The 25,906-nt window shown below is 39.7% G+C and overlaps 1 protein-coding gene across 2 annotated transcripts in view; it reads left to right on the forward strand.

Moving 5' to 3' along the window:
• The window catches only part of coro1cb (coronin, actin binding protein, 1Cb), a 339,064-nt gene that overhangs the window by 69,909 nt on the left and 243,249 nt on the right, over positions 1-25,906 (forward strand). For both annotated transcript variants that reach the window (XM_060912765.1, XM_060912764.1), the window contains exons 6-7: positions 4,830-4,952; positions 16,399-16,528. In XM_060912765.1, coding sequence (XP_060768748.1) covers positions 4,830-4,952; positions 16,399-16,528 — 253 coding nt within the window. The remainder of the gene's footprint in view (positions 1-4,829; positions 4,953-16,398; positions 16,529-25,906) is intronic.

The following is a 25,906-nucleotide window of genomic DNA, read 5'->3' on the forward strand; positions in this document are numbered from 1 at the left end:
CACCTCACCTTGCACCAGACTTTGGTGGATTGAGGTCTGATTACAGCCGGAATCCACCAACGTATGATGTGTATCCCCTTGAACACTCACCAGTATATGATACGCTCCGGCCTGATCAAGGGCGGTCTCTGGCGCATCGGGGATCCGGACCATAGCTTCCACCTCCATCGCAGAGGACTGGCCCTGGAGATGCCCGGGCTCCCTGCAGCACCAGCATACCGGCCCAGGCTTCACCTCTGCACTGGCAATATGAGTCACTCATGTGGAGGGGGGAGAAGACGAAGGCACAAAAGGAGAAGTCATGAGTAGAACACCATGGGTGCAGCAGGCTGGCCCCTGCCTCCACAGTGGGGGAATGGGGTGAGGTTGGGAAGAGAAGAGAGGGGAGGAAGAAGTGTGTGTGGGAGGGGGAGAAGAGGCAGAATGTCCGCCTGCTGCCAGAACCTTTGCCAAATGGTCCTCTGCCAGCTCGATGGCCTGATCCAGCGATGCCAGGCGGTGGCACTGGACCCACTCCGCTGTTCCTTCTGGGAGCCAGGTGACAAACTGTTTGTGTCACCAGGTCAATGATCCTCTTGGCATCGTGGTCCTCTGCTCTCAGCCACTGCCGGCAGGTGTGCCAGAGCTGTTGGCTGAACATGACCGGCCAGCCGACTTCCTCCAACATCAGCTTGCAGAAGCGTTGGCAATATTGCTCCAGAGAGTGGCCGATACGCTGCAAGATGGCTCACTTCATGTTGGTGTAGATGAGCCAGCTGTCAGCGGGGAGCTGCTGTGTGGTGAGCTGCGCCTCCCCAGTTAGTAGCGGGAGTAGGCGCACTGTGCATTGCTCAACTGGCCACCCCCATGTTTTGGCCATTTGTTTGAAAAGGGCGCTGAATGCTTCTGGGTCATTGTGTGGTCCCATCTTGGTCAGGGTGACATGGGGTGGGTCTGCTGTGGTGGCAGTCAAGAACCCTGCTGATGCGAACAGGTGCTGGAATGCCTGGTGATCTTATTGGGCTAGCGACAAGGCTTTGAATCATTGCTCCTGCTTCTTCCGGAGGGTGGTCAGTGCTTGGTGCTGGCTCTGTTGGGTGGTGGTGAGGGCATGAATTAGATTTTTCAGTGGGGAGGACTCCATGGGGCAGCTCCCTTCAGGATCCCAGCATTTGGCATCACTGTTGCAAATCCCTGATATGGGTGGAAAACTGAGGCACAACAGGCAGGAAATGATGTTGACAGAAATCTTTAATTTTACTGGTTGCTTGCTTTTTAGCTATACTATTATCCTTCACTTGCTCATGCACACAGTGTGCTCTGGTCGGGAGAGATCCTGTCTCTTTGCTTTCTCCCTCCTTTTCTATCCTCCATCATCACTGCAACAATTGCGCACACACCACATCAATTGACAACAGGTGTACTGACTTTGCCGCTCACCTTCCCTGGCCCCACTCTCCATTCACAAAATGATGCTTGGCCACACCCCCACTGCCACAGGGACCTACACAATATTGGACAGGTTTTAATACTATTACATGGATTTAATTGGATAGTTTATTTGTCTTAGATGGCTTAATTTTATGGCTGATTCATGTGCTCACCAGTCACTAGCAGGAACTGACTCATCCATCCATCCATCCATCCATCCATCCATCCATCCATTATCTGTAGCCACTTATCCTGTTCTACAGGGTCGCAGGCAAGCTGGAGCCTATCCCAGCTGACTATGGGTGAGAGGCGGGGTACACCCTGGACAAGTCACCAAGTCATTGCAGGGTTGACACAGAAACAACCATTCACACTCACATTCACACCTACGGTCAATTTAGAGACACCAATTAACCTAACATGCATGTATTCGGACTGTGGGGGAAACTGGAGCACCCAGAGGAAACCCACACAGACATGGGGAGAACATGCAAATTCCACACAGAAAGGGCCCTCTCGACTGCTGGGCTCAAACCCAGAACCTTCTTGCTGTGAGGCTATAGTGCTGACCACTACACCACTGTGCCCCCGGCCTTATAATTGAATTCCCCAATTTACTGTGTGACCTCAATGTGCCCTTGCCACTTGGCAAGTCATTTTGAGCTCATCACGGGCAGTAAAATGAGCACTTCATCTCCCGGTGCAAATTCCCTTAGACATGTCCCTCTGTTGTACAGGCGTGATTGATGTTCTTGCACCTGTAGCACATTTCTCCTGTGTTATGTGACTCAGTGCATATAGGTTTGCGCTCAGGTGAAGAGCATACTGAATTTCATTTTTGCTTTGAGAAGGTCCCTCCTGTCAATTTTCTCTAATGACATCTAAGATGCCATGAGGCTTGTGCCCATATAACAATTCAAATGGGGAAAATCTGGTGGAGGACCTCAAGCAAGGCAAACAACAGAGAGAATCAAGTGACTTATCCCTGTTTCTAGTGTCTCCATGAACGAAGTTGTGAATCATGATTTTCAGCATTTGATTAACTTGTTTGACCAGCCCATCTGTTTACTGATGGTAAACACTGGTATGAATTGATTTAATCCCCAATAATTTGTATAGTTTGCATAGTGTGTGTGGCATGAAAGTAGTGCCATGATCAGTCAGGATTTCTTTCATAATCCTGCCTTGAAAGATAATGCGGAAGAGTGACTCTGCAACACTACATGCAGACAGATTGCAAAAAGGCACTGCTTCCAGGTATTGCATTGCATAATCCACTATGATGCACACAAAGTGATACCCTTGTACAGTTTGTTCTAATGGCCCAAGGAGATCCATGCCAATTCTTTTGAACAGGATATCAATTAATGGGAATGGGCACAATGGCACTTTTAGAATGGCCACTGGGTTCACCAGCTGGCATTCAAAAATACTACTGAATAGCAGTGCACAGAGTAGTTTTTGGCCTGGACACAAGCAGAGCAAGAGGTGATGAAATGGTTGATTCCAGTTTGCATGTTTTGACACCAATATTTGGCCTTGATGAGTTGATGGGTGCACTGGCCGCTGGGGTGCCCCACGGCTAGGTGAGGAGTGAGCCCAGGTGATGAGTCAGCCCCAGAGTCATGATGGTACAAATTTATGGTTGGGAGGGCATTCTTCTGGGGTGGGGCCTGTGCTATTTCCTTGTTGATGTCCCATGTGAGGGTATTGATGAAGCATTCAGGGGGCAGCATGGTTGTGGGTTCCTGAGTTGAGGTTATGGGGGTGTACATTCTAGACAGCCTTTGTGTTCTTGGATCTGGGTCTGTATGCAATCATGAAATGAAACCTGGTGAAGAAGAGGGATCAGTGTGCCTGATGAAAGTTCAGATGTTTACCAAATTGAATATATTCAAAATTCTTGTGCTCTGTATATATTTTGAAGGGGCGTGTGGCTTTTCAAGCCAGTGCCTCCACTCTTCCAGCACCAGTGTAACCGCTAAGAGCTCCCAATTACCAATTTCGTTCAGCTGGTGCAAATTTTCTGGAGAAGAAGGCCACTGGGTGTAACTTGGGGAGAACATGCAAACTCCACACAGAAAGGCCCTTGCTGGCCTCTGGGCTCGAGCCCAGGACCTTCTTGCTGTGAGGCGACAGTGCTAACCACTACACCACCATGCCACCCTGACTTATGCAATGATTCCCAATTGCATATTTCATGTTGTGCAAAAAGTAGCTTTTTCACTGCTGAGAAATCTTTCTGAAGGATATTTAAAAAATTGCTTCAAATAATGTGTTTTTTGATGAGTGTGGTAGAATTATACCTCATTTTGATATTTGTTAATAAAACATTATTTTCCACATTTGCATGCAAACCATAACATGTCTGGCATTCTCAATGGCAGCAGGCTTTCCTGTATCCTGACTGAAATTAATTCAAACTTCTGAATATCATGCAGAATACATTTGCAATATGTTTGTCTTGGTTCTCTGAAGTGAAACTCAATTGTTATCAAAACAGCCAAGGATTTATCTGTGAAAGGATAGTAGAAATTGAGAATACAGTGTCATGCAGCAGCAGTAACACTTGAGGTTTACATGAGGGGAGTAGAATTCTGATGGAGTGAGAATTCAACACTGGTAGACCCTCAGCCTGATGAGAGGGTGAGGTTCATTTTATTGCAGCTCACCATTGAACTTGTCACCCAAGGACAGCACAATCTGGATTTCAAAGGTGAGTCTTCCAGTCTTCTGAGAAAGATGCTCCTGCTGTCTATGTATGAGCCTCCTCTAGAAATTTGGAGGGGTTTGGCTATAGTCTGCATAACATGGGCTATTTCACTGAAGAAACAACTAGAGACACAGAGGGAAAGAAGGCTCCAGCCAAGCTCAAGCATGAAGCTGATATAATGGTTTCCCCAGCCAAGTCCAACCATGAGGTCGACAAGGCAGTCTCTTGACCCAAGCCTGAGGTTGATATTGTGTAAGATGTCATCATAGCTCCTGCTGACTTTGACGAGGAGGAGGAGGAGGATGTCTGGCCACATACCTACTGACTTTGCAGGTTACATCACCACCCGAACTCTTGACTTTGATCCTGACAAGCTGGCATACTGGTTTCCTGAGCCATTCTGCCTGGCTGTCCTGTGCCTGCCTCCCAGTTAAAAAAAAAAGAAAAGAAAAGAAAAAAAGTGTTGCTCCACCTACCAACTTTGCAGAGTGTTTTGTTCCACTTTCTGATTTCTGAAAGAAGGTTGCTCCACCTCTCTGCTCCATTGACATCATGCTGCTTCCTCCCCACTCCACTGAGGATGTCACCCTGCATCCCTTTCGTCCTGATGAGATCACTTGTCCTGCATGTTGCATGTTCTTTTCTCTGCTTAGTTTGAAATCTTGTTTGCTTGCTGGAATATAATTTTCCTCACTTTCTTTTGCAGACAGGTCGTATTGATAAGACCTACCCAACTGTCTGTGGACACACAGCCCCTGTACTGGATATCAATTGGTGCCCTCACAATGATCATGTCATTGCCAGCGGGTCTGAAGATTGTACGATAATGGTATGATTTTTTAAAACATTACAAGTGTACAACCCTGAGTCCAAAAAAGTTGGGATGCTGTGTAAAACATAAATAAATTAAAAAACAGAATGCAATAATTAGTGTCATGGAAACTCTCCCAAGTAAAACTAATTCAAAGTCAAAGAGGTTGCAGAAAAGTTTATTACCTTTATTAACTCAATTAATAAAAGCCAAGTCAGTCTGCAGAGTGAACTGGTTCCAAATCTCAAATCATCCATTTGATAGTGTTCCACCAATGCTAGACTTGCTAGACAAGGATACATTTCAGCCTCACTCTCCCAATATGTCCAAAGCAGACTGCACTGTTCTTAATTTAAGGACTGACCTACCTGATTGTTCTTAATACAAAAACAGACCACCTGTGCTAACTGAAAATACAGTGGATATAAAAAGTGTACACACCCCATTAAAATGATAGGGTTTTCTGATGTAAAAAAAATGAGACCACGATAAATAATTTAAATACTTTTTCCCATCTTTAATGTGACCTATAACCTGTATAATTCAATTGAAAAACAAATCTGTTAGGGGGGAAAACATTAAAAAAACATACAATAAGCTGGTTGCATAAGTGTGCACACCCTTAAACTAATCCTTTGTTGATTTAATTATAGCATTCAGTCATTTTGGGTACACACCTGTCATCAGTTAAAATGACCCTGATTAACCCCAAATAAAGTTCAGCTGTCTTAGTAGGATTTTCCTGACATTTACTCAGTTGCATTCTCCAGCAAAAGCCATGGTTCACAGAGAGCTTACAAAGCATCAAAGGGGTCTCATTGTTGACAGGTATCAGTCAGGAGAAGAGTACAAAAACATTTCCATGGCATTACATATACCATGGAGCACAGTGAAGACAGTCATCAAGAAGTGGAGAAAATATGGGACAACAGTGACATTACCAAGAGTTGGACGTCCGTCCAAAATTGATGAAAAGACAAGATGAAAACTGGCCAGGGAGGCTGTCATGAGGCCTATAGCAACACTGAAGGAACTGCAGGTATTTCTGGTAAGTACTGGTTGTGTATGACATGTGACAACAATCTCCTGTATTCTCCATATGTCTGGACTGTGGGGTAGGGTCGCAAGACAGAAGCCTTTTCTTACAAAGAAAAACATCCAGGCCTGGCTAAATTTTGCATAAAAATACATCAACTCTCCCAAAAGCATGTGGGAAAATGTGTTCTGGTCTGATGAAACCAAGGTTGAACTTTTTGGCCACAATTTCAAAAGGTATGTTTGGCGCAAAAACAACACTGCACATCACCAAAAGAACACCATACGCACAGTGAAGCATGGTGTTGGCAGCATCATGTTTTGGGGTTGTTTTTCTTTAGCTGGAACAGGGGCTTTAGTCAAGGTGGAGGGAATTATGAACAGTTCTAAATACCAGTCAATTTTGGCCCAAAACCTTCAGGTGTCTGCTAGAAAGCTGAAGATGAAGAGGAATTTTATCTTTCAGCACAACAATGACCCCAAGCATACATCAAAATCAACAAAAGAATGGCTTCGCCATAAGAAAATTAAAGTTTTGGAACAGCCCAGCCAAAGCCCAGACCTAAATCCAATTGAAAATATGTGGGGTGACCTGAAGAGGGCTGTGCACAAGAGATGCCCTCGCAATCTGACAGATTTGGAGCACTTTTGCAAGGAAGAGTGGGCAAATATTGCCAAGTCTAGATGCGGCAGGCTGATAGACTCCTACCCCAAAAGACTGAATGCTGTAAATAAATCAAAAGGTGCTTCAACAAAGTATTAGTTTAAGGGTGTGCACAGTTATGCAACCAGCTTATTGTGTTTTTTATTTTTTATATTTTTCCCTCGAACAGATTTGTTTTTCAATTGAATTGTACAGGTTATAGGTCACATTAAAGGTGGGAAAAGTTTTGAAATTATTTATTGTGTTGTTTTTTTTTACATCAGCAAAACCTATCATTTTAATGGGGTGTGTACACTTTTTTATATCCGCTGTATGTATCCAAACAAGGCTTTTAAGGTTATTTTAGTAACATGCATCCAAACAAGGCTTGATTCTGGTTTAAGGTTATTCTGGTTCAACACATGCTTCAGGGTCTCTCCCAATATAATGCTTTGACCAGTCTATTTGTACTATCAACTTTATTAACTCTTGACTGAAAATCAACATGACTGGCTTTGAATCAAAATACATTCATCATAAACCAAATTATTGCTTATGTGGTTACATTAAGGTATGTGTGTGGTTACATATGAATCAAAATACGTGTGTGGTTACAACGTGTGTGTGTGTGTGTGTGTGTGTGTGTGTGTGTGTGTGGTTACATATGAATCAAAATACAATCATCATAAACCAAATTATTGCTTATATGATGACATCAAGGCATATGTGTGCGTGGTTACATGTGTGTGGTTACATTAAGGATACGTGCGTGTGTGTGTGTGTGTGTGTGTGTGTGTGTGTGTGTTTACATATGTGCATATAAAATCACCACATTAGCAAATTCTTTATGACCTATAGTCATTTGAATGCAATACAAAGACAAGATATTTAATGTTCAAACTGATAAACTTTGTTTTTTTGGTAAATATACACGCTTCTGAATTTGATGCCTGCAACATGCTCCAAAAATGTTGACAGGGCCATGTTTACTTCTGTGTGAAATTACATTTTATCATCACTCGATAAGCATTTGGGAACTGAGGACATATTAATTGATGAACTTCTTACTTGATATGCAACTTCAGTTGTTAAAGAGTCTGGGGTCTCCAGTGTTGTATTTTGTGTTTCATAATGTGCCACACATTTTCAATGGGAAGCAGGCAGGCCAGTTTAGCACCTGCGCTCTCTTACTACAAAGCAGTGCAGTAATGCGTGCAGAATATGGCTTGGCATTGACTTGCTGGAATAAGCAGGAATGTCCCTGAAAAAAAAGATGTCATCGGGATAGCAGCATGTGTTGCGCCAAAACACATAATACCTTTCAGCATTATAACACACACCCATGCCATCACAGATGCTGACTTTTTTTTTTTTGATTGATTGATTGGTTGCTTTGTTCCGAACAGTAAAGAAGATATAAAAAACAAAAATAAAAAATAAAAATAAAAAATGCAATCATCAAAACATCATCATAAACAAACAGAATAGTGTAGCCACAAGGCAGTAACATAATGTTTGGAAAGGATTAGGAAGAAGTAAATAACTTATCAAATCCTAACCCTCTATACCACTGCTAATCAAACGTCACTTTCCACCATAATAAACTATATATATAAAAGAAAACAAAATCAACAAAAAAAGAAAACATACCAACATACCAAGACATACCGTACCAACATGGTATAATATCGACCAAATCAAATCATATATACAGATACTTATGTTATGCATACACACATACAATACATATATACAATACATACATATACACATACCTATAACTATACACATCCATACGTACACAGACACCCATATCATAATTATGCATATTATGCTTATATATTATATACAAATATGCACATATATATATATATATATATATATATATATATATATATATATATATATATACACAAAAATACTCACATTTTATATAATATATATATCCGTATGTACCCATACCCACATATATACACTTATATTATCAATAGAATGTTATTGTAATTCCTCCTTCCTATAACTCATAAAGATCTGTTCCTTATACCTTTTTTTGAACTGGTTTATAGTTGTACATTTCATGAGCTCCACATTCAAACTGTTCCATAGCTTTACTTCACAAATAGAAATACTGAACATTTTTAACATTGTCCTAGCACTGCGAATTTTAAATTTCAATTTCCCCCTAAAATTATAGCCCCCCTCTCTATCCGAGAACATTATTTGGATATTCCTTGGTACTTTATAATTCCTTACTTTGTACATTATTAAGGCAGTCTTATATTCTATAATATCCCTGAATTTTAAACATTTTGAATTTAAGAATAGTGAATTAGTATGATCTCGGTAACCAGCACTATGAATTATTCTTATAGCTCTTTTTTGAAGTATAGTTATTGCATGAAGTGAACATTTATACGTATTTCCCCACACCACTGAGCAGTAATTTAAGTATGGTAAAACCAGGGAACAGTAAAGAACGCGGAGTGAATTATAGTCCAGGAAGTGCTTAGCTATACTCAACACAGATATGCTTCTTGATAGTTTAATTAGTATGTATTTTATATGTGATTTCCAATTAATTCTATCATCATTTATTATTAGAAACTCTTTCAATATCAACACCATCTACATGTACATTTATTGCCCTATTTATTTTATAATTATTAAATGACATGATTTTTGTTTTAGACAGATTTAACGATAATTTATTTCAATCAAACCAACTTTTTAACCTGCACAATTCTGAAGAGATTGTTTTCTAACTCATGTAAATTTGTTCCAGAACAAAATATATTTGTGTCATCTGCAAATAATACCATCTTAAATATCTTTGATACATTGCACATATCATTTATATAAAGAATAAACAGTTTAGGACCCAATACTGACCCCTGAGGGACACCACAATCAATATTCAAACGAGCTGAGACAGAGTCATCCAACTTCACAAATTGTGTCCTGTTGCTCAAATAACTTCTTATCCAATTTAATACAACTCCCCTTATCCCGTATTGTTCCATCTTATTAATTAATATATCATGATTAATAGTATCAAAAGCTTTTTGAAGGTCAATAAATATCCCAGCGACATATTTCTTATCATCTATAGAGTTACTGATTTCTTCAATTGACTCCATTAATGCCATCTCTGTTGATCTATTTGCTCTAAATCCATATTATTATCACTGAGTAGTTTGTATTTTTCAATGAATTTATCTAATCTGTTATTGAATAGTTTTTCAAGAATTTTGGAGGATTGAGGAAGTAAAGAAACAGGTCTGTAATTTGTGAAGTTGTGTTTGTCCCCAGATTTATACAATGGAATTACTTTTGCTATTTTCATATTACTTGGAAATGTACCGGTTTGAAATGACAAGTTACAGATGTATGTTAATGGTTTAGAAATCCCCCCAATAATAGTTTTCACTAGTTTCATATCAATATCATTACAATCTGTGGATATTTTATTACTACATTTATTAACTATATCAATAATTTCCTTCTCATCTACTGGTGTAAGAAACATAGAACAATAATTCCTCTTTATAATATTATCTATACAATCATCATTTGTTACCGGATCAGAGATATTTTGAGCTAATCTTGGTCCAACATTAACAAAAAAATTCTCATTCTCATTATCTCTAGCTGCTTTATCCTGTTCTACAGGGTCGCAGGCAAGCTGGAGCCTATCCCAGCTGACTACGGGCGAAAGGCGGGGTACACCCTGGACAAGTCGCCAGGTCATCACAGGGCCGACACATAGACACAGACAACCATTCGCACTCACGTTCACACCTACGGTCAATTTAGAGTCACCAGTTAACCTAACCTGCATGTCTTTGGACTGTGGGGGAAACCGGAGCACCCAGAGGAAACCCACGCGGACCCGGGGAGAACATGCAAACTCCGCACAGAAAGGCCCTCGCCGGCCACGGGGCTCGAACCCGGACCTTCTTGCTGTGAGGCGACAGCGCTAACCACTACACCACCGTGCCGCCTAACAAAAAAATTATTAAAACTATTAGCAACTACATCCATGTTATAATTTTCGATACCTTTGTCATTAAAGTATTTAGGGTAATGTATTTGTCCAGAGCCATCTTTAATAATACTATTTAATATATTCCATATTCCTTTCATATTATTTTTGCTATTATATATTAATTTACCATAATAATCCTTCCTACATCTCCTTATGATACTCGTTAACTTGTTTTTATATTTTTTTATTTATTTTCTGCCTCTTTGATTCTTAATTTAATAAATTCTCTATATAGAGTGTTTTTCTTCTTACAGGCATTTTGTAATCCCTTAGTAATCCAAGGGTGGTCATTATAGTTTTGTTTTGTACTATATTGCTTCAGTGGGCAATTTTTATCATATAATAATTTGAATATACTTAAAAAGTTATCATATGCTCTATCAATGCTATTCTCTATATAAACTGATTCCCAGTCTTGTATTAATAAATCATTATTTAATGCAAACATGGCTTCCTCAGTCCTAACTCTTCTATACTTAAGTTTATGGTCTGTCACATTTCTCTTATGATTACAGTCATAAATTGTAAAAACTGGTAGATGATCACTAATATCATTGATTAATATTCCACTTATAATGTTATTATCTATATCATTGGTAAATATATTATCTATTAAGGTAGCACTATGGTCAGTAATTCTGGTGGGTCTGGTAATTTTTGGGTGGAGACTCATACTGTACATGGTATTAATAAATTCCTCAGTCATACTGTGCTTATTAGGGTTCAACAGATCAATATTAGTATCCCCACAAATGAAGATAACTTTATTATCTACTGTAAATGTCTTTTCTACCCAGTCCTTAAACGCCTCTATACTAGTTTCTGGCGCACTATAATACAGCTAATTAATACATTTCTACTTTTTTCAATATTAATTTCGATTGTTAAACATTCTAATAAGTTATCAATCACTGCTGTCATGCCATCTATTAACTTATAATTCAAATTACATTCCACATACACCACCACTCCTCCTCCACCTTTATTTTTCCTATTTATATAATTAAATTCATATCCAGCCAGTTCAAAATCTACTCCTTTCTCCAGGTCAATCCAGGTCTCTGATATGGCAATTATGCTGAATGGATGAGTAAACTGACTTAAGTATTTCTTGATGTGTTTGAAATTAGCGTACATGCTTCTGCTGTTGAAGTGTATTATTGATAATTTTCCTACAGCCTTAGTGGACTGATTGTACTGTTCCTCTGTGTAATAGTGGCAATTGTCATTAATGGTTGAGAAAAGTTATTGTCCGGGTCTATGTCATTTTCTGTATCCAATAGTTTATGGTCGGTGAATTCATGTGGTTTCAGTTCCAGGTTTTTATAATCAACAAGCAATTGCGTGAGCCGAGTAGTGTTCCGGGTAATGGATGAAGGAGTTATTTCGGTGTGTGTCATGGTTGAGTTTGGTGTAGTGTCACATCGGTATTGATTACCGTACAGTCCCGATAGCATCACTGGTATTTGTCCAAGTCCTCGCTGTTCCGTATGACCAGAACTCTCGCATCCTCTGGTGTACCGTTCAGCTTGATGAATACTTTGCAGTTGGTGATCCATGTAGATTGAATTTTATTTTCCTTCTTCAGATGTCATGCTTTTCTGGCGATGTCAGCATTGCATTTTGTCAGGTGCTCGTTGATGTAGACGTTTGTACCTTTCAGTTTCCTTCCTTGTTTCAGCAGTGTAGCATTATGTTTCCGGCTGATGAATCTCATGATGATGGCAGTGTTTTCCTTGTCTCTCCTGGGTAGAATGTGGCAGGCCTCAACGTTGTTGCAATCAATATCAATTCCCTTCGAATGTAGGAATGCCGACACTTGTTGCTCCACGGAGTTGCTGCCCAGTTCGTCAGATTCTCCCTCCCTTGTCATTGCTTTTGCATATGACCGGGGTTTAATCTGAATCCCAGTGACGATGACGTCGTTCATCCTGGTGTACTGTTCTAATTCAGCAACTCTGCTTTCTAGGTAGGCGAGACGCTGCTCCTTCTTGGCGTTCTGCAGCCTGAGCGACTTTACTTCCGTTACCAGGTCCATGATGGTTTTCTGTTGCTGTTTAATAACAGAAACTTCTTCTGCCAGAAAGTCGAGTGACTTTTTTTAATGTCCTCACCTTCCTCGGCTGTAAAGTTCTTTTTTGGTGGCATAATTCACCAAAAAATCCATCCAATTCGGAAAAATGTTTGAAGAGTCCTTTCCTCACCTCACTGCCTTTCCGAAATTTCCTGCCAGAGGAAGTGACATAACCGGTCCGTAACCCGTAACTTAGGTCCGTCTCCTAAGCTTTTGATCTTTGTACTGGTAACAATCTGGATGGTCCTTTTCCTCTTTAGCCTGGAGGACATGATGTCCATGATTTTCAAAAATGGTTCAAAATGTAGACTGCCTCAGACCACAGCACACCTTTTCCACTTTGGATCAGTCCTGCTCAAATGAGCTCGGGGCCCAGAGAATTTGGTGCCTTTTCTGGATGTTGTTCATAGTTGGCTTTCACTTTCCATTTGGAGATGAGTCAATGAACTGTGCTCACTCTGACAGTCTTCCAAAGTATTCCTGAGTCCAGGTAGTAATATCCTTTGATACAATCATGTCAGTTTTTAATGCAGTGCCACCTGGGGGATCAAAGGTGACGGGTTTTCAGTGTTAGTTTTTGGCCTTTCCCCTTACATGCAGAGATTTCTCTGAATTCTCTGAATCTTTTGATGATATGGATTGTCTCGCATGAAATCCCAAAATTGCACTAATCCCCAAATGGACTATTTGCCCATGCAGTTTTTATCCCCTGCTGGCCAAAAGGCCTGAAGAGGGATTCTGTCGTGGCGATGTCCGTCTGTCCGTCCATCCCAAGAAGGGCGCTCACCTTCTGAAATCAACTCCTCTCACAATTTTTAGAGGAATTTCACAAAACTTGCCAGGATTCTTTGTTACATGTCAGTAATACGCATACTTTAATTTCGTTAAAGTTGGTCACATTTTACCAGAGTTACAGCCCTTGATTAACAAAATTATAATTTGACAATTTCATGAGTGTGTTTTTCCTTCTGAACTCAACTTCTCTCACAATTGTTCGAGGAATTTCATGAAACTTGGCAAAAGGCCTTGTTATATGACGGTAATACACATGTTGATTTAATTTCGTTTGTGAAAATTTTACCAGAGTTTTGACCCTTGATTAAATAACTTGTACTTTGACAATTTCATGAGGGTGCACGTTTTTCTGAAATCAACTTCTCTCACAATTTGTGGAGGAATTTCACCAAACTTGGCAAAAGGCTTTGTTATATGATAGCTATACACATGTTGAAATTTTGTTTAATTTGGGCAAATTTTACCAGAGTTATGCCGTTGATTATTAACAAACTTGTACTTTGGCAATTTCATCAAGGTGCGCTTGCTTTCTGAAATCAACTTCCCTCACAATTTTTACTCCCCGCTGGCTGAAAGACCCGAAGGGGGGATTATGTTGTGGCGATGTCCATCCATCTGTCCATCCCGGGAAGGGTACTCACTTTCTGAACTCAACTCCTGTCACAGTTTTTGGAGGAATTTCACAAAACTTGACAGGATTCTTTGTTATAATGTCAGTAATGCGCATATTGCAATTTGGTTCAATTCAGTTGCATTTTACCAGAGATATGGTCTAGTTGCCAACGGGGGACATTGTGCTGTGAGAGCATTCTTGTTCACAATGTGATGAAGCTTCCCCATCTTTGTTGTGAGCAGCTGAGCCTTTCCAAACACCAGTTAAACTGTTTAGCTGTAGAATGCTCCAAACAGGTTTGTTTTGAGCATTCCACAACTTTCCCAGTCTTTTGTTGCCCCGTCACAACTTTTTTTGGAACATGTTGCAGGCATCAAATTGAGAATGAGTGTACAGTAGTGCTTGAAAGTTTGTGAATCTTTTAGAATTTTCTATATTTCTGCATAAATATGACCTAAAACATCATCAGATTTTCACACAAGTCTTAAAAGTAGATAAAGAGAACCCAGTTAAACAAATGAGTCAAAAATATTATACTTGGTAATTTATTTATTGAGGAAAATGATCCAATATTACATATCTGCGAGTGGCAAAAGTATGTGAACCTCTAGGATTAGCAGTTAATTTGAAGGTGAAATTAGAGTCAGGTGTTTTCAATCAGTGGGATGACAATCAGGTGTGAGTGGGCACCCTGCTTTATTGAAAGAACAGGGATCTATCAAAGTCTGATCTTCACAACACGTTTGTGGAAGTGTATCATGGCATGAACAAAGGAGATTTCTGAGGACCTCAGAAAAAGCCTTGTTGATGCTCATCAGGCTGGAAAAGGTTACAAAACCATCTCTAAAGGTTTTGGACTCCACCAATCCACAGTCATACAGATTGTGTACAAAGGGAGGAAATTCAAGACCATTGTTACCCTCCCCAGGAGTGGTCGACCAACAAAGATCACTCCAAGAGCAAGGTGTGGAATAGTCGGTGAGGTCACAAAGGACGCCAGAGTAACTTCTAAGCAACTGAAGGCCTCTCTCACATTGGCTAATGTTAATGTTCATGAGTCCACCATCAGGAAAACACTGAACAACAATGGTGTGCATGGCAGGGTTGAAAGGAGAAAGCCACTGCTCTCCAAAAAGAACATTGCTGCTCATCTGCAGTTTGCTAAAGATCACGTGGACAAGCCAGAAGGCTATTGGAAGAATGTTTTGTGGACGTATGAGACCAAAATAGAACTTTTTGATTTAAATGAGAAGCGTTATGTTTAGAGAAAGGAAAACACTGCATTCCAGCATAAGAACCTTATCCCATCTGTGAAACATGGTGGTGGTAATATCATGGTTTGGGCCTGTTTTACTGCATCTGGGCCAGGACGGCTTGTCGTCATTGATGGAACAATGAATTCTGATTTATACCAGTGAATTCTAAAGGAAAATGTCAGGACATGTGTCCATGAACTGAATCTCAAGAGAAGGTGGGTCATTCAGCAAGAGAATGACCCTAAGCACAGAAGTCGTTCTACCAAAGAATGGTTAAAGAAGAATAAAGTTAATGTTTTGGAATGGCCAAGTCAAAGTCCTGACCTTAATCCAATTAAAATATTGTGGAAGGACCTGAAGCGAGCAGTTCATGTGAGGAAACCCACCAACATCCTAGAGTTGAAGCTGCTCTGTACAGAGGAATGGGCTAAAATTCCTCCAAGCCGGTGTGCAAGACTGATCAACAGTTACCGGAAATGTTTAGTTGCGGTTATTGCTGCACAAGGGGGTCACACCAGATACTGAAAGCAAAGGTTCACATACTTTTGCCACTCACAGATATGTAATATTGGATCCTTTTCCTCAATAAATAAATGACCAAGTGCAATATTTTTTGTCTCATTTGCTTAACTGGATTCTCTTTATCTACTTTTAGGACTTTGTATGAAAATCTGATGATGTTTTAGGTCATATTTATGCAGAAATATAGAAAATTGTAAAGGGTTCACAAACTTTCAAGCACCACTGTATATTTACAAAAATAATGAATGTTATCAGTTTGTATGTTAAATGTCTTGTTTAGTATTGTATTCAATTAAGTATATGTTGAAAAGGACTTTCAAATCGTTGCATTTTGTTTTTATTTACATTCTACAGTGTCCTAATGTTTTTGGAATCAGGGTTGTGATTTGAACACAGAAAAAAGCTCTGTAGGCACAATCCAGGCTGTACAGAGTAAACTGATTTAAGGTGCTGCACTGCATTTTTTTTATTGCCTCCTCAGGTGTGGCAGATCCCAGAGAATGGACTCACTGCTCCACTCTCAGAGCCCATGGTAGTGTTAGAGGGGCACTCCAAGCGGGTTGGCATCGTGTCATGGCACCCCACAGTCCATAATGTCCTCCTCAGTGCTGGTAGGCAACCTTCTGGGCATACTTAAATGTTTCTTTTTTTTTACAGGTAGTTGGTAGATACAAAAGGTTTACAAAAGACACAAAGGACAGGAACTAATAGTTTCAGTGTAGCAATAATAAAGACTTTGCATCAAAATATTGAAAAGCTGTCCTGATTTCATAAATTTTCACCCCTTTGAACTTTCGTAGTATTACAACCTCAAATTGCCAATTTTAACTCACTAGCAGCGTTAATGGGACACCTGTACCCCCTGCTTACTCATGGGGTTCTCAAATTTTAAAATCTAAAATCTTGGTTATGAGGTTTTTTAACTGGAACTCTTACCCCTACCTATTTAAAAGTACAGATAAAAAAATGTAAATTTCTTAAATACAACACAGGGAAAATTTATTCAACGTTGTGTATAAATTAAAGAATGCAATATTTATATTCAAATACTTTTGCCAGTTTCCATGCCACTGTTGCTGTCAGATGTTTACATACACTCATTATAGACATGTCATGACAACATTGGGCTTCAATGATTTCTCTGAACTGTCCTTTTTTTTCGAGAAGAATGATTGCGTAATATATATCTTGAATAGAGGGAAAAATAATTTGGTGCACAAGTTTTGGGTTATCGAAAATCAATACAGGATCAAAATTATGCAAAATTATGCATCTTTTTCCGATTGCGCCACAGCAGATCGTCATGATCTGCATATTTGATTTTGCATAGGTTTTTACACCGGATGCCCTTCCTGACACAACTCTCCCCAATTTATCTGGGCTTAGGACCGGCACTAAGTATGCACTGGATTGTGCAACCCCAGTTCCTGGGTATTTTATTGCATGTCTTTGAACTGTGGGAGGAAACCAGAGCACCTGGAGGGAACCGACCCAGACATGGGGAGAACATGCAAACTCCACATAGAAAGGCCCCTGTCAACTATGAGATTTGAACCTGGAACCTTCTTGCTATGTGGTGACATTTCTAACCACTGCACCACCGTGCCGTCCAACAGACTAATTTATACATACAGTGCACCTAATATTTGATTAAATGTCCCATAGCAAGTTTCACTTTGAGATGCTTTTAGTAGCAATCAATAAGCTTCTGGCAGAATTCTCATTGTATATTTTACCAATCTTATTGGCAGGATTAGTAGAGTTCAGTTAAATTAGTTGTTTTCCTGGCATGGACCCACCTTTTAAGCAAGCATACTTTTGGTCAGGTTGAGGTCAGGATTTTGGGAAGGCAATTCCAAAAGCTGAACGTTAACCTGCTTTATCTATTCCACAACCAGCTTTGATGTGTTTGGGGTCATTTGTCCTCTTGGAGCACCTGATTGTGTCCAAGTTTCAATCATCATTATTCCATCCATTTAATCATGCTTAACAGTTGCTAAACAGTTGGTACAGTGTTCTTGGGGTTGAATACCTCACCTTTACTCCTCCAAACATACCTCTGCTCATGGTGGCAAAACAACTCAAACTTCATCTTATCTGACCATAAAGCTTTCCTCCAGAAAAGGCTTTTTCTTTGTCCATGTGGTCAGCTGCAATCTTTAGTTGAGCTTGCAGGTGTCAATTTTGGAGTAGGGACTTTTTTCTTGGAGGGCAGCCTCTTAGTCAATGGTGATGTACAACTCACTTGACTGTACTCTTAGAAAGGAAAACTGACACAAACTGTGTTAAATACTTACACATTAATGGGTGAATTTTAGGACAAAGCTTGTGTTAATTTTGACACATTCACTATGTGAATGATTTTAACACAGTCAGTGCGTTTACATGCACATCCAAATCGAGCTACTGTCGGTAATCGAGCTAAGGGTCCCAGCAGGGGTGCCAGAGAAATCCAATCCTACATGCACACAAGGAAATCGAGGTGTGCACACAAGGAAATGTGAGGTACATTGTGCACCTGAGCCACAGGTGGCGCTACACGCCCCATCGTGTTGGTACCCTTCTGGTTGTCGTCATGAAGAAGAGCTATTCAAGAGTATAAACAAAGTTATCAGTTCCGTGTTCACAAGAAGAGTGTTTGTATGTACGAACAGAAGTGTTCCTAATAAAATGGCCACTAAGTTGAAGTTGATCTGTAATGGTGAACATATTAATTGTTAGCCTGCTAACATGCTAATAACTTACCAACTAATTGGAAATGGGTGCGTACATGCCCAGACACAAGTGTTCCTAATAAAGTGGCGGCTAAGGTGAAGTGTCATGCCGACCTAGGCTGTTGTGTTTCCCGCTTGTGGTCTCGTCACTCGTCACTTCCGGAAGGGGCAGTGCTGAAGTAAGTAGCTCGACTACGTAGCTCGGTAGGGTTTACATGCACTAAGTAGCTCGGCTACAATCGCATAATCTAGGTCGCGTAGCTCGATTACGAGAAACCCAGTTCGGTTCGATTTCAGCCGAGCTAAGGTGTTTCCATGGCATTTAGAACTTCAGTTTCAGTCGAGCTACGGCAGAAATTCGATTTTCTCTATGTGCATGTAAACGCACTCAGTGAATGTCAGGAAGGTTAACACAAAGATGTGTATATGTGTGTAATATTAAGCACATTATGTGCTGTTTAAAGCAAAGCAGTTTGCACACATTGTGTTGAATGCTGTGAACAAATACATGTTGTGTTCATTTTAAAATGACACAAATGTGTTTCAAACAGCTGACATATTGGTACAATGTGCAAACTAGAGTGTTTCACATAATTTGTGAAAATGTTCTGCACATTCTTTCTCAATGTGTGTAGACAGTGTTTCAGCAGCTTCCAGTTCATAGCCTTGGTGGTTCCTGGGTTGTTCCTGACCATTCGAACCAATTTCCTTTCAGTGGAGTGATAGTTTAGGTCTTCTTCCAGACCTTGGCAAAGTGGCTACACCTCCCAATACCTTGTACTTGTCAAATAAACCATTTTATATGTTGGCACAGAGAATCTACCAGTGATAGTCAATCATGATAACTAACAGGCCTTGGCCTTAGCAACTTCCAGCACCACTGATTTAATAATCTAAGTGAGGGTATGTATAATTTTGACCAGGTGTTGATTTCAGAAAACACTTTTTCCCCCCCTTTTGAAGATGTATGATTCTTCTCCAGTAAAAGATCAGTTCAAAGAAATCCTTGAAAGCCCAATATTACCAGAATATTCAAACCCATGATTATATGTATAAACTCCTGAATGCAAATGTGAAGTCTATGCAAATAAGTCTGATTGTTGTGCAAACTTTCCTAGGAACTTACAGATAAAAGGGAGGTTCTATACTTTGACAGCTTAAGGGTTCTCATCTGGCAGTACTTGTTGAAGGAAATGCGTAGATAAGCATTCTAGTCCAAAAGTAGATGACTTCATATGAAATTAGTTGTCTGTTGGAGCAAATTCTAATGACTCTATTGATTATATTGTTCTATGGTGTCTCTCTAGCCCATGGAACAGCAAACTTTGTTTTACTGTACTTTGTGCTACAATATTACTACTTCTTTGTAGTCCATGTTGTCTGTAACATGGAGTACCATAAGCAGGCTACTGGGCTTTTTAAAGGCAAGTTGTTGACATATATGATGATTTTGGGAGTATTTCTTTATGCAAACGAGTATGGCTATGCAAAGAAACTTAGAATCTGTGGCATTCAACATCCATTGTTCACAGCTGTGCAAGTACAAAAAATAAATAAATTTTCTGATGCATTCTAGTTGTTCTTTGCAAACTTAATAAATTAGTATTCCATAAGGTCAACAGTTTGTGAACAACTGATCATCATACTCATGTGGACCTACCCCAAACTATTGCTACAAGGTTGAAAGCACACAATTGTATGGGATGTCTTTTTATGCTGTAGCATTACAATTTTCCTTCACTGAAAGTAAGGAGCCTACAGTGGTGCTTGAAAGTTTGTGAACCCTTTAGAGTTATCTATATTTCTGCATAAATATGACCTAAAACAAAATCAGATTTTCACACAAGTCCTAAAAGTAGATAAAAAGAACCCAGTTAAACAAACAAGACGAGAATATTATACTTGGTCATTTATTTATCGAGGAAAATTATCCAATGTTACATATCTGTGAGTGGCAAAAGTATGTGAACCTTTGCTTTCAGTATCTGGTGTTGACCCCCTTGTGGAGCAATAACTGCAACTAAACGTTTCTGGTAACTGTTGATCAGTCCTGCACACCGGCTTGGAGGAATTTTAGCCCATTCCTCCATACAGAACAGCTTCAACTCTGGGATGTTGGTGGGTTTCCTCACATGAACTGCTCGCTTCAGGTCTTTCCACAACATTTCAATTCGATTAAGGTCAGGACTTTGACTTGGCCATTCCAAAACATTAACTTTATTCTTCTTTAACCATTCTTTGGTAGAACGACTTCTGTCCTTAGGGTCGTTGTCTTGCTGCATGACCCACCTTCTATTGAAATTCAGTTCATGGACAGATGTCCTGACATTTTCTTTTAGAATTATCTGGTATAATTCAGAATTTATTGTTCCATCAATGACGGCAAGCTGTCCTGGCCCAGATGCAACAAAACAGGCCCAAACCATGATATTACCACCACCATGTTTCACAGATGGGATAAGGTTCTTATGCTAGAATGCACTGTTTTCCTTTCTCCAAACATAACGCTTCTAATTTAAACCAAAAAGTTATATTTTGGTCTCATCTGTCCACAAAAAATTTTTCCAATAGCCTTCTGGCTTGTCCATGTGATCTTTAGCAAACTGCAGATGAGCAGCAATGTTCTTTTTGGAGAGCAGTGGCTTTCTCCTTGCAACCCTGCCATGCACACCATTGTTGTTCAGTGTTCTCCTGATGGTGGACTCATGAACATTAACATTAGCCAATGTGAGAGAGGCCTTCAGTTGCTTAGAAGTTACCCTTTGTGACCTTGCTGACTATTCCACACCTTGCTCTTGGAATGATCTTTGTTGGTTGACCACTCCTGGGGAGGGTAACAATGGTCTTGAATTTCCTCCATTTGTACACAATCTGTCTGACTGTGGATTGGTGGAGTCCAAACTCTTTAGAGATGTTTTTTTTTTTTTGAATTCAAGTTTTTATTAAACTTTTCACAGGCTTGGTACATGACATTTTTCTCCATACAAAAAAGGGCTATATATATATATATATATATATATATATATATATATATATACAGTATATATATATATATATGTATATGTGTATATACATACATGTGTATATATAATCAAGAAACGATTCTAGCAACAGACTTAGCACATCATATAAAATAAATAAATAAACAAACAGACAAAAAGAAGAGAAAACAGGTAGCAGAAAACTAAGATGATGAGCACAGGTACCTCATACACTCACATATTTCATATAGGCATGTTACTGTGGTGTACAGTATCATAAGATCTCAAAAAAAAAATTGATTCTTCGTGGGGGTCATCATTTATCTTTATGTAATCCCAAAACCCTTCCCACGGGGTCCCCCCCTCTTTCCCATCATCACTCAATCTGCTAAGCATACATTCATAGGATGCAGTTTCAGTCATTGCACAGACCCATTCTTTCACCTGTGGAATTTTTGACGTCTTCCAATGTCTTAAAATGATCCGACATGCTGTTGTTGTACCAGCTGAGATTACAGAGAAATTACATTTAGTTATTTTAGGTCGCTGAGATCTGTCCCCCAATAAGCACAGCCCTGGACATGAGGGGACTTCTGCTCCGAGCCAGTTACTTAAAATAATTAGGATCTTAGTCCAAAAAGTTCTGATTAAGACACATTCCCACATACAGTGAAGGAGGGTTCCAGTATACTCTTTGCATTTCCAACATAAGTCATCACCTTGTAATTTCATCCTATACAGTCTGGATGGTGTGTAATAATACCTGTGCAATACGTTGTACTGTGTAAGTTTACCCCTTGCCTCTCTCACATATTTACCACAATCAGCCACAATTATTGCCCATCTATCACTTTCGATCTCTCCACCAAGGTCCCTCTGCCAGATCATCTTTAAGTGGTTAGAGTCATTGTTAAGAGAAGAGTTAGTAATTTTGTAAAATTGTGAAGCTTTCCTTTTTCTAGGTGGGAGTTTCATATAATCTGTCACCACATTATCAGTAATATTGTATGATTTTGAGGTAATACAACTTCTCATTTGCAGAAATTTCCAAAAGTTATCGTTTCCCTCCAGATTGAATTTCTGTAACATCTTTTCATATGATGAAAACACCCCCTCTTCAAATAAATCATTAATGGTGCTTAAACCTTTAGAGTGCCACTGTTTCTAGTATATAGGTTTCTTCCCAATACATACATTAGGATTATACCACAATGATGAATAACTTTGTAGAGTGTGTGTAAGTTTAAACAATTTATGTACTCTGGTCCAAACATCTTTTGAGTGTATAAGTATTGGATTTGTAATGTTAGTTCTTTTTTGTGAGAATACTTGAATGGGTTGGAAAGGTAAGCATATCTCCTTTTCTACCTCCATCCAGGCTGCTTCATTCTCAGCAGTGTGCCAATATTTTGCTATTTTGGCCATCTCAAAAGATAAATAATACAACCTGAAATCTGGGAGGCCTAACCCTCCCTCCTCTTTATGCGCACATAACTTTTTCAGTTTAATTCGTGGTCTTTTTCCACCCCACAAAAATTTTTTTATTACATCGTCCAGTTGTTTTAAATTAGTGGATGGTATATTAATTGGTAACATCATTGCCACATAGCTAAACTGTGGGGCAACTATCATTTTTATGATATTAATTTTTCCCATTAAAGTCAGTTTTAGTTTTCCCCACTTGTCAAGGTTTGTTTTTATCTTCTGGAGTAAGGGGTTAAAGTTCAGCACCATTATTTTGTCTATATCCTCAAAGTTTGATGCCAAGATACTTCATCCCCTCTCGTACCCACCTAAAATTAAACTTCTCCACCATAGATGAAATGCATAGCTTGGAGAGAGGCATTGCCTCAGATTTGCTCCAATTGATGGAGTAGCCCGAGAATTTTGAAAAGGATTGCATAGTGTCCATCAGATGTGGCAGAGAACTTAAAGGCTCAGATACCACTGCCAGAATGTCATCGGCATATAACAATAATTTATGTTCATTGCCTCCTCCCCTTACTCCTCTTATTCCAGGGTGTGCTCTTACAAACACTGCCAGAACCTCCAAAAAGATAATGAACAATAACGGGCTCAACGAGCATCCCTGTCTAGTTCCTCGGGTCAAATTAAAGAAGGGGGAGATTATTCCATCTGCCATCACTGCTGCTTTGGGTTCTTTATACAGCATTTTTACCCATTTGATGAAGTTAGAGTGGAAGCCAAAATGAGATAGGGTGGAGAACAGAAACTGCCATTCCACCCTATCAAAGGCCTTCTCTGCATCTAAAGAAATGGCAGCTATGGGGACATTTTGGGATCGACTCAGCCACATTAGATGTAACAGAAGTCTAACATTATCGGTTGAGGTCCTATTTTTCATGAAGCCTACCTGGTTTGGGTGGATGATACTTGGTAAGACCAATTGTAAACGTGTCGCTAAAATTTTTGTGAGAATCCTACAATCAAGATTAAGGAGACTTATAGGTCTAAAATTGGAGGGATCTGTTACCTCTCTACCTGTTTTAGGAATTAATGAGATTACCGCTTCATTAAAAGTCAGGGCCACACAACCCTTATCAAAAATCTCCTGGTACACCCTCTCTAGTACTGGAACAACAATATCGGCAAAGGCTTTATAATATTCCACAGGGAGTCCGTCATAACCTGGAGACTTCCCGTTTTTCATTGAAGAAATTGCATTCCTTATTTCAGCCTCAGTTATGGGTGATTCCAGACCTGCTGCTTCAAGAGGTGAGAGCTTGGGCACATCTATATTTAGGAGGAACTGTTTTATATCTTCTTGTGAGGCATCAGGAGACATGGAGGATGTGTATAGCTTCTCATAATACTGTTGGAATATTCTATTTATATCTTTAGTAGCAAAAAACTGCGTGTCCCCCTGTTTTATAACTGGTACGGTGTTAGCAGAGATTTTTTCCTTTAAAGGTCAACTAAGTTAAAAAAACAAAATTCCACGGTGATCCAAATGTGTTTTCGTGTATCCAGAGAGATACCTTACATTTCTGAGCGTGATTTTGTGAATGTGCACTAATTGCTGGAAAGCTGTATTTCATCTGTTTTTCAGGACCCAAAGCTCCACCCTTCAAAAAATAAACTTACGAGCACGAGATAGGTCACGCGACCTCGTGACGTATGTTTCAGAATAACACGGTGGCATAGTCATTGCACCTGGACTGAAGTGCGAAAAGTAATTTGAGTTGATTTAGTTACTTACAAAGACTGAGTCCAGAGTTTTTGCCTACAGTCCCCAGCCATGCCTACTCGGTGTATAATCGCAGGTTGTGGCAATACATATAAAGACGGGGTAAGCTTTCATCGCTTCCCCAAAGATGAAACCATCAAAAAATTTGCGCCAAAAATGAAGTCGTACAGATATCATGGCATCCTCAGCAGGTAAGTTCATACCTCTCGCTAATCTTGATAACTCAGAATGTTGCTGTTTTCATGCTGATAATAGATAACATCACATTCAGTATCAATATTAACAGCATCAACAAAATCATTGTTTCTTTCCTGTCATTTCTATCTCAGGATTCATTTGGCAGCACTACACTACAACGCAAACAGTGACAGAGAGCAGGCAAGGACAAGTAAAGGGGACCTTCGCTATAGTATTCGAAAACCAAAGTACAAGCCAGGAAGTGCTTCAGCTAAGCCAGTCAAAGAACCATGCAACTACTGTAAGTCAAAGGTAGAAAATGTCACATTATGTAGGTTGTGATTTCCCCCATACATCTGTCACATATTGGCTTTGCACTGATTTGTAAAACGCTTTACCTAGTGTTACAAAACAGACAGCCCACCAAAACTAAAAGCAGTAATCTTCTTTTGAATGTTTGACACGTTTTTTTAATGTGTGTAGCCTATGTTGAGGAACTCATGGCTGATGTATCGGAGCAAGACTTTGACACTTCACCACCAGAGAGGCAGCCATCACCACCACCTTTGAGCAGCGGCCATGTGTACCCCCCCAAAGAGGAGATAATCCGATGCCATCACAGCCGATTTTCCAAAAAATGATTGTATTGTGCTGTATGTACACATCAGAGAAACTTTTGATGGGCAAATGTGTGTCATGTATGATCTTTTGCCTTTTTGGGTCTTTGAAAACTTTTTCAGTTCTGTTTCAACACCATACATATTTATTCTTCAACTTTTTTTTGTTATCATTGCTGAGGTTATTTCAGGCAAGTGTTAGTGTTGATTATGGACATATAATGTTTCCACACTGGATTGGGAAGGATTGCTGTGTGAATCCTTTTCCCAGGTCTTTGGACCTCTGGTTTGT

This window comes from Neoarius graeffei, chromosome 28, assembly GCF_027579695.1.
Source record: "Neoarius graeffei isolate fNeoGra1 chromosome 28, fNeoGra1.pri, whole genome shotgun sequence".
Classification (NCBI taxonomy): Eukaryota; Metazoa; Chordata; class Actinopteri; order Siluriformes; family Ariidae; genus Neoarius; species Neoarius graeffei.